Source organism: Geotrypetes seraphini, chromosome 4 (genome assembly GCF_902459505.1).
Source record: "Geotrypetes seraphini chromosome 4, aGeoSer1.1, whole genome shotgun sequence".
Lineage (NCBI taxonomy): Eukaryota > Metazoa > Chordata > Amphibia > Gymnophiona > Dermophiidae > Geotrypetes > Geotrypetes seraphini.
The window spans coordinates 169,159,095-169,175,179 of record NC_047087.1 but is presented as its reverse complement, the minus strand read 5'-3'; the positions used below and the strand labels follow the sequence as shown (position 1 = coordinate 169,175,179).

At 43.6% G+C, this 16,085-nt stretch overlaps 1 protein-coding gene across 1 annotated transcript in view; it reads left to right on the top strand.

The window, feature by feature from the left end:
* Positions 1-16,085, top strand: part of ZNRF1 (zinc and ring finger 1) — a 306,791-nt gene that overhangs the window by 147,725 nt on the left and 142,981 nt on the right. The window contains exon 2 of the mRNA XM_033943348.1: positions 12,889-12,984. Within this exon, the coding sequence (XP_033799239.1) occupies positions 12,889-12,984 (96 nt within the window). The remainder of the gene's footprint in view (positions 1-12,888; positions 12,985-16,085) is intronic.

Below are 16,085 nucleotides of genomic sequence, written 5' to 3'. Positions count from 1 at the left end.
CACATTACATTGAGCTTCCTTATAGTCTCAGAGTGTTCCCAAAGTCACTGTAGGTTCCAACGCTGAGTTCCCAGCTACCTTGATGTTTCCTTCACCACACATTTCCTTCAGAAGTGAAGCCTTGCCCAGGTCCAACTCAGGGGTTTCCTCTCCTGACCTCCTGGGGCTCAGCTCCGAGCTTTGCGCTTCAGCTGGACAGGGTGGCACATTTGTCGTCGGAGGCGAAAAAGAAATAATATGTTCTTGAGAGATGAGCACTCCCTCACTCGACTCCAATGTAGAACCCAACCTTTGATTGCCCAACCAAGCGTTGGCGGCGTCTTGTCAACCCAATATCTGAGGAATCATCTGTAGAATCAGAGAGGGTGACAGAGCCGATGGTACTGTCCCCTTCCTTTTGGAGTGTGGCCTTTCGAAGAACTTCTAAAAAACCTCAGAGGAAAAATAAAGCAGGTAAGCCACCCTAAGGAAAAATCTTTTTTTCTGGAGCGAAAAACGCCATCAGTCTGTCTGCCATCTTGACTTCTCCTGGCCAAATAATAATTTAAATTTGAATATGAATAATCCAGGGCTATACTGTGCTAAATCCTAATTTATTAAGTATTAAACAAATTTATAATCCACATTATAACCAAACCGTTCTAAGCGGAGTACATATTGTCACACATAATAAAATCACGTGCATATAAAAGACAAAATTATAAATACAAACTAAAATAAACTAATATAACCCTCTCTCATGGACAAAAAAGAATAGACTAGACTCTTTATCAGTTTAACATAAATCCTTTTCCTTATCAAAAAAGTATCGAAAAACAGTAAGCCACTAAATAGGACCAACACAGCTAGTTCCTCCAATAAGTCTTTACAAAAATGAGTTTCTGGTCTCTTAAAATCTATAAAACTGAAATAAACACATGATCTGTGATTTCATGTTGTTTCTTTTGTTATATTAAAACTCAGTGCCCATTATTTACTGTATATTTGGTTGAATATTTTTCATTATTTGTATTTACCAGAGTAATAAAATATACTATTCAGTACAGCTCTAGAAACAAGATGTGTCTTAATGGAGGGTATGAGTTCTGTGCAGCTGCTGGGATGGCTTGAATGTTAACACAGCAGTCACTGACCAGAAATGGCAGATAGATAAAATTTTACTTTCCTCTTACGAGGAATCAATTCTAAACACAAGTCCTTGAGCCATTGCCCTAATCAATCACCATGTGCTTTAAAAAGAAAGGGATTAATGGATTAATGTTCAGTTAATTAGTGCTGGGAAATGGAACAGGTGAAACCTTCAAGTCAGCCAGTGCTGGAAAGGTCTGTGTGATATTGGATTTTAAGAATACTGATGTACAGAGAAGGAGAAAACGAGATGCAAGAAGAGAAGGAAATAAGACTTTGCATAGTGCTATTCTGATAACGTATTATAAAAGGACAGCAGGTTGGCAAAGCGCATTGGCTTGGGAGTTGGGAAGGAGTAGAGGAGTTGAAGTTAGTCCAGAGTGTGAGGAGGAGTGGAAGGTATCTTCCCTAAGCACCCTGAGTCTGAAGGAAGACAGTGATTCAGGCGGTCCCTTTTCTCTTCACAATTGGTTCATGCATCCTTTTTCTGGATTTCAATGTGGGAATAGCAGACTTTTATGAGGGTGCGTAGCCATGAGCTCAGAGGTAATGTAGAGAAAAGGAGGGATGAAGCACTGGGCTCAGCTGCACAGCTTTAACAAGCAATGGAAACAAGCCCAGCTTTGCATGTCAGTGTGCTCATGCACTCAAAGTCTTTAGAATATAGTGTGGGTGCTTCATATCTGTCCCAAAAGCTGGTGCATTTTTCTCCTAGTTGTCCACTCCATGCCGGTCGAGGTTTTGCTGTTATTTTTCTTCCAATATAGGTCCCCTTTTACAAAGCTGTGATAGTGATGCTGCCACGGTAAATGCACTGAAGCCCATTTAATTGTTGCCACAGCTTTGTAAAAGGGGCCTATATTTCGGCTCCTTATTCATGGCCACTTTTACCATCAGCGCCTGATATATGTGCCTTCCTGCGACACCAAAACAGTCTTGTTTCTCCAAAGAACAGAGAGGATATGTTTCTCAGTTTTCCCCTCAGGTGAAGCCATCATATTTTCTGCCATTGGCAAGTTTCCAAGTTTATTAGTTTTTAATATACCGACCATCAAACAATGTCTGGCCGGTTAACAATAAAATTTAAAAAAAGTATATGAAAATAATAATAGGCGTTTAAAAAATTAAATAGAGTGAACATAGATGACAAAGACTAGACAGACTTGAAGGTGAGGGTAAAAGGGAAGGAGGGGGAAAAGTTACATAATTGAGAAGAAAGGAGAAAGTGGGGTGGGGATAAAACGTAAAGGGTAGGGGCGCTTTGTTGAAGCAAATAGTTGCTTGAAGAAAATAATAATAATAATAATAATAACTTTATTCTTGTATACCGCCATACCCAGTGAGTTCTAGGCGGTTCACATTAATTAGACATGGTTACATGTGGTACAGTATTAACTGAACAGATTTACATTAATTAAACATAGTTACGTGTGTAGTTACATGTGGTACACATTATTTAAACATAGTTATATGCAATTAAGTATTAAACAGTTTTACATAGAGTTATGTGTTCAATTAAATAGGGATGCGGGCGACGAAGTAGATAAAATTGGGGAGAGGATAGAATGGATCGGGGGGGTGGGGGGTCGAGATAAAAAAGGGGGGGCGGGGTTCTTTGAGGAGGGGGCAATTAAGTGTCGTGACGTTGGAAGAGGTGAGTTTTGAGTAGTTTTCTAAAGCTGAGGTAGGTTGGAGCCTCGAGGATTGATTGGGCTATCCATGGGTTTAGTTTGGTGGCCTGAAAGGCGAGGGTTTTGCCGAAGAATTTATTGGAGTGGCAGAGTTTTAGAGAGGGGAAAGCAAATAGCTGGATTCTGCGGGAGTTCCTGTTTCTGTGATTCAGGATGAAGTGTGGGTTGATGTAGTTTGGGGTTAGGCCGAATATTGTTTTGTAACAGAAACAGGAGAATTTAAATAGGACTCTGGATTCCAATGGTAGCCAATGAAGTTTATGGTAAAAAGGGGTAACATGTTCCCATTTTTTCAGGCCGAATATGAGGCGGACAGCGGTGTTCTGGATCATTCTGAGTCTTCTGATAGTTTTCTTCGTGGAGCTCAGGTAAATGATATTACAGTAGTCCAGTATGCTGAGAATGGAGGATTGCACTAGGAGGCGGAATGACGTGTCATCAAAATATTTTTTTATGGTGCGTAGTTTCCAGAGCGCCGAGATGCTTTTCCTAACTGTAATGTCGGAAGTAATAAAAGAAAAGGAGGGAAAAAAAAAAAAAAAGGGGAGATCTAAATACAGTCGAATGCGTCCCGAAATAAGAAAGTCTTTAGACTAGTCTTGAATTTGACTAATTGTTGTTCGTCGCGGAGTTGTTGTGGCAGAGAGTTCCATAATGTAGGGGCAGTTACTGCGAAATTTGTTTTCCGGGTGTAATAAAAGTCTTTTAGGGAGGGAATGAAGAGAAGTTTTTGGTCAGTTGACCTTAGAGTGCGAGGGGAACATTGTGGTATGAGAAGTTTATCAAGAAATGAGGGTTGGTGCGAGGAGTTTTATTTTAAAGGAGAGTAAGATGATTTTATAGGTGATAGGGAGCCAATGAGCCTCTTTTAAGAGGAGTGACATGCTCAAATTTGCCTATTTTGTAAATAAGTTTTATTGCAGTATTTTGTATTAATTGTAGACGTCGGATTTCTTTTTGGGGGAGACCGTTGAGAAGAGAATTACAATAATCTAAGTGAGAAATAACTAAGGAATGAATCAGAATATTAATTGAGTCGGTATCTAGGATAGAAGTTAGTGATCGAATGATGCGGAGTTTAAAGAAGCAGATTTTTACGACCGAACTAATGTGGTCATGGAAAGCAAGATCTCTATCAAAGATGATACCTAATAGTTTTATTTTAGTTTCCATTTGTATTGGAATAGATTTAATAGAAATTGTTCCCAATAAAGATTCAGATGTTTTGATTGGAAGTAGGAGCCCACGGGATTTATCAATATTGAGGGAGAGTTTGTTTGAGTAGAGCCAGTCGTTTATGGTGTCCAATTTATTGTTTATATCTTTTACGTCTGAGATGTTTGAAGTATTGACTGGGTGGAGAAGTTGTATATCATCTGCATAGGCAAAGATAGTGAATCCTATAGATTGTGCCAGTGTAAGAAGAAGAGATAGAAAAATATTAAATAGTAATGGGGATAGAATTGAACCTTGTGGGACTCCGAAGGTTTGTGATATGGTTGAAGAAGTTTCATTTTTTTACGTGGACTTTAGAGCTACGTTCGTGAAAGTAAGATATAAACCAAGAAAGAGCGGAACCTGTAATACCGCAGTCTTTTAGTCTGGTAATAAGAAGAGAGTGGTCAATAGTGTCAAAGGCTGCAGACAGGTCGAGGGAAATTAGAATAACAGATTTTTGATGGTCATGGTAGTATTGTATAGTTGAGATAAGGCCTAGTAGTGATAATTCTGTTGAATGTGAGGAACGAAAGCCAGTTTGGCATGGATGTAAGGCATGGGTTTTATCAAAGAATTCTGTTAGTTGGGAGTGAATGATATTTTCTGTTTACATATTTTCCACTTGCTGTGGTTCTTCATGGTTTTTCCTCCATGAAATCAGGTATCCTCTTTCCTTTAGTTTCTCTTATAAAACAGATTTTATGCTGCTTATTTTAGAAATAAGCAATGGCTTTCCCTAAGCCGTCTCAATAATCTCTTTTTAGGAAATTATCCAAACCTTTTTTAAACCCTGCTAAGCTAACTGATTTCACCACATTTCTCAGTCAGTGACCTCCAGAGTTTAATTGCATGTTGTGTGAAGAAATATTTTTTCTGGTTTGTTTTAAATCTACTATTTAGTAGTTTCATCGCTTGTCCCCTAGACTTAGTATTTTTCGTAAGAGTAAACAAGTGACTCAAATCACTAAAATCCAACCTTTCCTCTCTGAGCACATTATCAAAACCCTTATTCATGCCCCCATCACAGCACACTTAGATTTCTGCAACCCACTACTCTCAGGTCTTCCACTCAGCCATCTTTCCCCCTCCAATCCATCTATTATTATTATTATTATTTTATTTCTTATATACCGCCAAAGCCGTAGTAGTTCGAGGGGGTTTACAATAAAGAAGGGCTGGACAATCAGCGAATAGTTACAATCAGTGAATACAGATACAGATACGCGAATAGTTACAATCAGTGAATACGGTTTACAACAGAGAAGGGCAGAATTCGGCTGCACGACTCATATTCCATGAGAGCCGCTATACTCGCATCATCCCTCTCCTAAAGCCACGCTTCCAAATACAATTCAAACCCTCTTACTGACCTACAAATTCATTCACCCGGCTGCCCCCCACCTCTCCTCACTTAACTCCTCTTATGTCCCCCCCTCCCCAATAAGTTCCGCTCAACTGGTAAGTCCCTCCTATCTTGCTGCACCATATACTTGGAACAAATTGCCCGAATCCCTACAGCAGGCTCCATCTCTGGCAGTCTTCAAATCCAAGTTAAAAGCCCACTTCTTTGAGACTGTTTTCAACTCCTAACTCCTCTCACCTTGGGTTCTACTTCCCCAACCCTTTGTCATGTCTGTCCAAGTTAGATTGTAAGCTCTTCTGAGAAGGGACTGTCTATTAAATGTCAAATGTACAGCACTGCATGTGCCTTTCAGTACTATAGAAGTGATGAGTAGTAGTAGTTCTATCTTCATGGCATATTCAGAAGTAGGTTGTGGGTTCAAGCCCCCACACTGCTCCTTGTGACCCTGGGCAAGTCACTTAATCCTCCACTGTCCCAGGTACCTTAGATAGATTGTGAGCCCACCGGGACAGAGAGGGAAAATGCTTGAGTACCTGATTGTAAAAACCGCTTAGATAACCTTGATAGGCGGTATATAAAATCCTAATAAACTTGAAACTTAGATAGGTTATGAGCCCACTGGGACAGATAGGGAAAATGATTGAAGTACTTGTATGTAAACCACTTTGAGTGTAGTTGTAAAACTACAAAAAGGTGGTTATATAAGTCCCAATCCCTTTCACTTTACGCATCTGAGAGAGCACCTTCTCTGTAGCTTCCTCTGTCATAGAATAAATTGCAGACCATTATGTGGTTTTAGTGAAGTTTAAAAATCTGGTTATTTCCAAGTAGTGTATTAGAGGAGTGCCGTAGGGTCCAGTGCTTGGCCCCATGCTCTTAAACATATTTATAAACGATCTGGAAATTGGAACGACGAACGAGGTGATTAAATTTGCAGATGATACGAAGTTATTCAGAGTAGTGAAGATGCAGGAGGATTACGATAACCTGCAACAGGACAAAAACACATTCAAGAAATGGGCTGCGACATGGCAAATGTAGTTTAACATGGACAAGTGTAAGGTGATGCATGTCGGTAACAAAAATCTTATACATGAATATAGGATGTCTGGTGCAGTACTCGGAGAGACCCCCCAGGAAAGAGACTTAGGAGTACTGATTGACTAGTTGATGAAGCCGTCTGCGCAATGCGTGGCAACGGCGAAAAGGGGGAACAGAATGCTAGGAATGATCAAGAAGGGGATCACGAACAGATCAGAGAAGGTTATCATGCCGCTGTACTCGGCCATGGTGCGACCTCACCTGGAATACTGCGTCCAGCACTGGTCGCCGTACTTGAAGAAGGACACGGTAGTAATTGAAAGGGTCCAGAGAAAAGCGAATAAAATGGTTAAGGCGCTGGAGGAGTTGTCGTAAGCGAGAGATTAGAGAAACTGGGCCTCTTCTCCCTTAAAAAGAGGAGACTGAGAGGGGACATGATTAAAATGTTCAAGATAATAAAGGGAATAGATTTAGTAGATAAAGACAGGTTGTTCACCCTCTCCAAGGTAGGGAGAACCAGAGGGCACTCTCTAAAGTTAAAAGGGGACAGATTCTGTGCAAACGTAAGGAAGTTCTTCTTCACCCAGAGAGTGGTGGAAAATTGGAATTCTCTTTCGGAGGCTGTCCTAGGGGAAAACATCCTCCAGGGATTCAAGACAGTTAGACAAGTTCCTGCTAGACCAGGTAAGGCTAGATTCAGTTAGGGCTCTGGTCCTTTACCTAAGGGCCGCTGAGGGAGTGGACTGCTGGGCAGATGGACCACTGGTCTGACCCAGCAGTGGCAATTCTTATGTTCTTATTAGAGCCAACTGGGAAGTGAGTATTTAAAGATGGGGTCAATATTGTATTCAGAGAGAGAAATGGACTTTTAGTGATAATTATATAATTGCACACTTCTTCAGTAGTTTTAACTACCAGCAGAAATCCATGCAGAACATACACCTTGAATGGAGAAGCACTAGCTAGGACTTCAGAAGAACGGGATTTGGGAGTAATCATCAGTGCAGACATGAAGGCTGCCAAACAAGTGGAGAAGGCCTCATCCAAGGCAAGGCAAATGATGGGATGTATCAAGAGAAGCTTCGTCAGCCGCAAGCCTGAAGTCATAATGCCACTTTACAGAGCCATGGTGAGACCTCATCTGGAGTACTGTGTGCAATTCTGGAGGCCACATTACCGTAAAGATGTGCTTCGAGCCGAGTTGGTCCAGCGGATGGCCACTAGAATGGTCTCCGGACTCAAGGGTCTCTCATACGAAGAAAGACTGGGCAAATTGCAGCTCTATACTCTAGAGGAGCGCAGGGAAAGGGGGGACATGATTGAGACATTTAAATATGTCACAGGACGTGTCGAGGTGGAAAACGACATCTTCCTTCTCAAAGGACCATCGGTCACAAGAGGGCACGAACTCAAACTCAGAGGAGGGAACTTTAATGGTGATACCAGGAAGTACTTCTTCACAGAAAGGGTGGTGGATCACTGGAACAAACTTCCGATGCAGGTGATCAAGGCCACCAGCGTGCTCGACTTTAAGAATAAATGGGACATCCACGTAGGATCACTACGAGGGTCGAGCTAAAGAACTAAGTCATTAGCACCCAGACTTAATGGGGTGGGTCAGTAGAGTGGGCAGACTTGATGGGCTGTAGCCCTTTTCTGCCGTCATCTTTCTATGTTTCTATGTTTCTAAATGGTATATAAAAATGTAAAATAAAGACATCACAATGGCAAGGCAGTGTGCAGAAAGCCTTCTAATAGCACCTTGTGTGTGAGCTTGTCTTAAAGGTTTTAAAAAGACTCTAGCTTCAATATTAGAATGAAAAGCATGCTAGGTTTTGATCCTAGATTTTTGTAAGCACAGTACTAGGAGAATGTGTTGAAGGATTTCTCTGCTCTTCAAAAGTGTGCAGACACATCTGATCTGAGAAATGTGTGGGCTTGATAATGTCTCTGAAACTGAAGTCTTCGTGAAAGAGTTCTTATTCCCTGTGCCCCCTCATCAGTAATCAGATATGAGCTGTGTACTTGGAGAAGTCAATAACCCTGCATTGCCTTAGGTGCAGTCTTAAATTGTGAGCCCTCCAGGGATAGGAAAATACCTATTGTGTTGAATAACTCGAGTTCAGATACCACTGGAAAAACAAGTGCGACCCAACCACCTTCTCCCCCCCCCCCCCCCTCCCAGCAGCAGGTATTACCATGTGGTTGGGTGTGAGACTTCTAGAAGGCACTGGAATGTTTGGGGTATTTGTCAACTTCCTTCTGTTCTTTTGGGCTCCCAGCTAAATTGACACCTTTCCCAGATGGGTTTATAGTATAGTATAGTATTCATTTTATTTTCAATTTAGCTCGCACCTTTTTCATTAGCAATTCTAGGTGAATTATGTTAGGCGCTGGAGATTTATTGTAAAGCATCTATGATAGGGAAATTAATAAGTCTGTATCTGAGTCAGTAAAGAGTTAAGTGACTTGCCCAAGGTCACAAGAAGTGTTGATGGAATAAGTGGGATTTGGTTTTCCTGGTCCATGGTCCACTGCTCTGACCTTTAGATTGCTGCTTTTCATTGCCACCTGTTCACTGCCTTGGCCTAATCCTGAGACTCTCAATCTTCTGTTGGAGAAGCATCTGGTGTAGTAATTTCAGAAGCCTATGTAAATCTAGCTTTTGAGCTTCCAGTAGGTGGCAAATGTAGCTATTCTGGAGGGGCTGGGGCTTCCATAGCATTCTCAGCCACCATCGGCCCAGTAGGAGTAAGAACTGGTTCTAGGAATGCAAACTGATTATCTTTGGCAATGGTAGCATGTAATGCAGCCTATGGGTTGGCCCTTGCAGTATGGGGCCATACTGGATTTAGTGCTTTCAACTGGGGAAAGTGTTTCTGATTTTATAGTGGGTGATCAGAAAATGGTGTTGTTTAATATTAAGACAAATGTAGAGAGGACATATTTGAAAGCGAAGGATCTAGACCAGTGGTTCCCAAACCTGTCCTGGGGGACCCCCAGCCAGTCAGGTTTTCAAGATATCCCTAATGAATATGCATGAGAGAGATTTGCATACCTGTCATTTCCATTATATACAAATCTCTCTCATGCATATTCATTAGGGATATCTTGAAAACCTGACTGGCTGGGGGTCCCTCAGGACAGGTTTGGGAACCACTGATCTAGACTTTAAAAGAACTAACTTTGTTTAGATGGGAGCATTAATGCCCCTGTATAAGACTCTGGCGAGACCTCATTTAGAATATTTTGTCCAATTCTGGAGACTACACCTTCAAAAAAGATATAAACAGGATGGAGTCGATCAAGAGGAAGGCTACTAAAATGGTTGTGGGGACAGACTTAAAGATCTCAATATGAATACCATCATGTGATAACCTTCACTTACTCATCCTTCCCCCTCAGTGACATCCAGTCATCACCAACAGGTTTCAAAATCTTCAAGCCCTCAATACTTCCACGCTCTCAACTGTTACACCTCTTCTCATTTCCATTATGTTAGCCAAGGCTATCTTGTCGTACAACTCTATTCTCTCCTCTGCTATGGACACACTCTTGCTCCCCCTTTTTCCAACTTTGTCAGGCGTACTAGACCTCATCTTTGGCTCACTCTCAGTATCCACTACTTAACGTTCCTGTACCCGCTCTGACAAGTGCCTTTGGCTTAAATCTCACACACATGCTGACCTCATTTAATTCTGCTCTTACACTGGCCAAGCAAGACTAATACGTCCAGATTACTAAGTCCCTTTCTTCCAACTCCTACGGGGGTTGTTCAAAGCCTGCGTCTGCTAGCCTTCTGCCGCCGCTGCTGCATTAGGAGACCCGACAGTATGTCAGATCTCAGGGGGAGGGGTTGGTTGGTTGGGAAATGCTGCACAGGGGGATAGGAGGGAGGGACAGAAAGCTGCTGCATAGGGGGGAGGAGGAAGAATTGTTGGACATGAGGTAGAGGAGAGAGAGTGCAACAAAGAGGTAGAAAAGGGTGAGAGGGAGAAATACTGTAGCAAGTGTGAGGTAAGACCTAATAAAGAGAGGCAGGGTCCTTATTGATTTATCTTTACACCACAGTGCTGGTATGGGGTTGGCGAGGGTAAAGGGTGGGTGAAGAGGGTACAAAATAAACCCACCAGGATGTTTGAAAAAAAACCACCCAGTTGGGCAGGAAAATTGAAGTGAAAAATTGATTCAATAGGCTGAATTGAATCATTTTTTTTCCCCTGAATTGGGCAGCACTACTGCATACATCTGGTAGTGCTCTAGAAATAATAGTAGTAGTAGATAGACGTTCAAATACCTACATGGCATAAATGCACGAGAGGAGTCTCCTTTCAATAAAAAGAAAATTCTGGAATGAGGGTATAGGATGAAGATGAAAGGGGATAGATTCAGAAATAACCTCAGAAAATACTTTTTCATGGAAAGGGTGGTGAATGCTTAGAACTGCCTCCCAGTGAAGGTGGAGGATACAAAAAAATGTATCTGAATTCAGGAAAACTTAGGACAAGTACTTTGAATCTCACTGGGAGAGGATGGGGGTAGTAGATGGCATGGTCAGGTAGACTAAATAGGCTGTGTATGGTCTTTATCTGTCATCATTTTTCTGCTTGTTTCCACCTGTCGATAATCTCTCAGGCTATTCTGTTGAGCAGAACTTGATACACACATTATTTTCCTTTGCTTTGCACAAGACTTGTGGTTGATTCCTTTGTTCTGGGTGTTCTTAGTCTTATGTCCCTTGAGAATAGAGTGCAAAGACTTAGGAGAAAAAGGTGGCATTCTTCACAAAGGTTGGATTCACGGAATGACCTGATGAATCTGGTGGTGGTAGTTGGTAATTGAATTCTTAGGAGTAATATGATCAGAGAAGATGCCATGTTCTGGAAAGCTGGGGATGAAGCTGGAATTCTAAGCCAGATGAGGAGAATGAGTAAACTGGGCTTGGAAATTACCATATATACTTGAATATAAACAGACCCGAAAAAAAATTGACTCAAATATAAATCAGGTGTTTTAAATTCAAGTGCCATGCCCTGCCAGGCTTTGCACCTAGCCCCTTCCCTCACTCCCTCCCTGTCAGGCTCTGCACCCTAGCCCCCCTCCCTCACTTCATCCCCTGCCCTGTCAGGTTCTGCACCCTGGCCCACCTGGTAGGCTAGTGAAGGGCTAGGGTAAGAGGGATCCCTTCTGCTCCTGTCTTGGCCAACTAACAATTCCCACCTCCCTATCGCCTCACCAATTAGTATAAATGGAACCTTTAAAATCCCTGATGGTCCATTGGTGAACTGGTGCAGGAGCAATCTTCCTATGCTCTTGCCCTGTGGTGAGCCACTATCTGAATGGCTGCCACGAGTTCTTGCAGCAACCACAAGACCACAGGAACTCGTGAGGTTGCCTCAAGAACTCTAGGTAGCCATTCAGATAGTGGTTCTGCACAGGGCAGGAGCTAGGAAGATAACTCCCTCCTGCCCCGGTTCAAAGCTTGACCACCAGTGATTTTAAAGTTTCCATTTATACTAATCGGGGAGGTGGGAGGGATGTGAGAATTTAGTTGGCTGGGACAGGAGGCGGGAGGTATCCCAGCCTACCACTGGACCACCAGGTCATATGGCAGACCCGGTGGAGGCCTGCAACAGGTTTGGGAGGAGGGCGGTTGGGTGCTGACCTGAATATAATCACTCATTTCAGCTGAAACCAGCCCAGCCCCTGAACGGTGACATTCTCCCTTCCCCCATCAAACTGAAAGAACTTGGTGTCTACCCATTTTGGCCTACCATATCACCCTTGTGATCTATTGACTTGTAGGGACAGGAGCCAATCACTAGTCACTCCTGGACTTGCTGGCTTCTGTTTCAAAACAGTTGCTGCGATCTTCTCCAGCAGTCTTGTAAGACTGTCGTTGGAAATCATAGCAGCCATTTTGATGGTGGAGATGGTATGAGCAGGAGCGACTGGATACTAGACCACCAGGGTGGTATGGTATATCTGGAAGGGGCGGGCTTCTGTTCAGGGAACAGAGGGAAAGAAAAAGTTGAGTTCCTTCAGTTGTGGGAGCTGCAGAGACATGGGGCAGAAGACTGAAAGTTTGTTTTAGGCAAAAATGTACTGGCACTGAAACTAGACAGGCTGAATTTGAAGTTTGGACTGATTTTGGCACTGAAATGAAGAGGAAGCAAGCATGTCTATGTAGAGTGGTAGAATTCAAAGGAAGAAGATAGGCTGGCTTGGGTAAGGAGAAATCTTGCAGTTGGGGGACAGAATAACTGGGCAGAGTGAATGCAGTCAGATGGCCTTTTTTGCAATCAGTTAATATGTTACTTGAAACCACCAGATTGTGGCTTATATTTATTTCAACTGTGAGAGTTGCTGCCTTACTATGTCTCACTTTTCCCTGCACTAGAAAAATGCACATTGCATGTCTCTTACTCTTGCTTTCTTTTATTCTAGGCTTCAAATGTCCCATTTGTTCCAAGTCTGTGGCTTCTGATGAGATGGAAATGCACTTTATAATGTGCCTGAGCAAACCTCGTCTTTCCTATAATGGTAAGTATTGGGTGGTTTTGCTGGTTTATTGCTTGCTATAAATTGAGAGCTCTCCATTTAATTCCCTGCCGCACTGCAAATAGATTTTTACATAGAAGGTGTGAACATATCCTGAAAATTCTCTTTGAAGGAGCTTATAATGCAGAGATTCCTGTGAGTTGGCATCTTAATTCTCTTTAAACTGCACATAGTGTGCACTGGGTAACATGTCACAACACATACAACTTTCCAAGTGCAAGAAGCCCAGGAAAATGAGCAGAAAAAGCAAAGCTGCTGTGATAACTTGACTGCCTAGAACCAAGATAGATAGAGGTACTATTGTCAAGGTTCTAGCTTCCCTTTTAAATCAGGGGGTTCTCCAATCCAATCCCTCAAGGTCCACAACTCAACTTGGTTTTCAGGATTTCCATAATGAAAATGTATGAGATCTACTGTATTTTTCACTCCATAAGACGCACTTTTTTTCCACCCAAAAGTGGCTGGAAATCTCAGTGCGTCTTTTGAAGTGAAGGTACAAATTTTGTTACCCTCTTCCCCCCGTACCATTGTAAAACCCGCCCACCGCTGCACCACCTTTCTAAACACTGCCGCGCACTACCTTTTGTTTTAACCCTCCCCCCCGGTCCATCTGCCATCGCCGTTCCCCCTTTTTTACCTGGTGGTCCAGCGTCCAGCCAGCTCCTCATTTCCTGGCCAGTGGCAAAACAAATCAGCAGCGCAGCCGTCAGGAGCAAGCTTTACGCTCTCCCTGCACTGCTTTCCAAATGGCTAACATAGGTTCCTGCGGGACTCGTGAGAACTTACGGCAGCCATTCGTAAAGCAGTGCGGGGTCGAGCGGGAGAGCGTAAAGCTTGCTACTGACGGCTGCGCTGCCGGGAAATGAGCCCGGAAGACTGAAGGCTGCTGCGACAGGCAGGGAGGGAGGGAATCCGGCTGGAGCCGATGGCAGAGTTAAAAAAGGTGCTGGGGGGGGGGTCTTGCTTGGAGCGGGCTGGCTGGTTGGCCTGGGGCTGGCTGGCTGGTTGGCTTGGAGCTGGCTGGCTGGTTTGGGGCTGATGGGCTGACTTGGGGCTGCCTACCATTAGACGTGCCCACCACTAGATGTGCCCTGTACCCTGTCCCGGCCTACCACTAGACCACCAGAGGGGGGACAGGGCACACCATCTGGTTCAGAATTCTTTTTTTCTTGGGTTTTCTTTCTGTAGAGGGGGGGGTGCATCTTATGGTCAGGTGTGTCTTATGGAGCGAAAAATACGGTATTTGCGTGGTTTGGAAGCAGTGAATGCAAATAGATCTCGTACAAATTCATTATGTAAATCCTGAAAAACAAGCTGGGTTGTGGACCTTGAGGACTGGATTTGAGGATCCCTGGTTTAAAAAGAAATTCAGAGCCATGATGGGGGTCTACATGTGGCTCACTAAAGCAAGGATGGTGAAGACGGAAAGTGAGGTGATATATGTGTAAATATGTTTATTGAACAAGAACGGAAAAGCAGTATACAGAAAATCAAAACATTTTCCTCCATACCATCACAGTTCCCAATCCCCCCCATCCCCCCCCCCCCCCCCCCCCAGGCAGCAGCAACTAGAACCAATTATAAGAACAAACAAAAAAAAAAAAAAAAAAAAAACAAACATCTCAAGCATCCCAGAGTTGTCTACGAACATAAGAGGTAAAGGTCAGACTAAAAGAATACCAACATTGATGAAAAAGTCTGCCTGCCTTGGCTGACATGTCCACAATGTCTCTGCGCTCCAGCAACATTTGCTGCAGCATTAATGCTCTCCACTGTTGAATAGTCGGGGGCTGAGAAGAAAGCCACTGCAACAGAACACACTTCCTCCCCAGCAGAATAGTCCTCTTGAGAAAGGCCGAACAGCCCGGCTTGGGCGGGTGAAAACGAATCTGTAGAGTAATGAGGAAACTCGGGTGGAGTCTCCAGGAGCACCCCCATAGCTGGGCCACAGCAGAGACCAATTGCAACCAAAAGGCAGACACCAATGGGCAAGTCCAAAACATATGTCCAAAAGATGCCATGGGTTGTTCGCATTTACCACAGCTATGCTCCGCACTAATCCCCATCACATGAGCTCTCTTGGGGGGATAAAAAGCTCGCAAGAGAAATTTATAATTGCGTTCCCATTCCATGGAAGATAATCGCAGGGCATTCCCCAAGCAAAGTCCCTTTCGAATCATGTCGGCAGTGATAGGCACCTGCAAATCCATCGTCCATTTCCTGGCCAAGGTCGGAAAATCAATATCTCCCAAGCAGTCCAGAAGCAACCCATGATACATTTTCAAGGGTATCAGGTCCTGTGCAGTCAGCCCAAGAACTTCATGTAGTTTAGTATAGTTCTCCTCACACAGCACCGCCGGTGTCAGGTTCCGCAGATAATGCTGCAATTGTCTGTATGCAAACCAATCAGCGGCGGTGAAGTGGAACTGTGTGGTCAGGTCTGTGAAGGAGACAGGAAGTCCCGTGTGTTGTACGGCCTGTGAGATGTACTGGAGCCCCATTGTAGTCCATCGGCGAAACGATCCAGAATCCAAGCCAGGTGAAAAATCACCATTGCCAGCAATGGGCAAGCAAGTCGTCACCCTGGAATTGATCTTCAATAGTCTGCATAGGGATTTCCAAGCCCTGCGCATGGCCGGCAGAAGTGGATGAGAGGTAAGCTGTGGCAAATCCGGCAAGTGGAGAGCATGTAATAAATAACTAAAATGGTATGGTGGAAAGCAATAACATTCAATCTCCGGCAGAGAAAAGTAGGTAGTAGCACAAAACCAATCATGGACATGTCTTAGCTGGCAAGCAAGGTTAAATCTAGAAACACTCAGGAGACCCAACCCCCCCTTCCTACGAGGTAACATCAACTTAGATAGAGAAATCCTAGCCCGCTTCCCCTGCCAGAGATAAGCAGTAAGGTGGGAATTGTGTTGAGATACATGAGCGGGGGAAAGCATGACGGGGAGCATCTGTAAGACATAAAGCCATTGGGGTAGGATCATCATATTGTAGAGGGCAATACGGCCCGAAAGGGACAAGGGAAAATGCCTCCAGTTAGAAAGAGTAGACTCCGTACGACGGAGCAGAGGTAA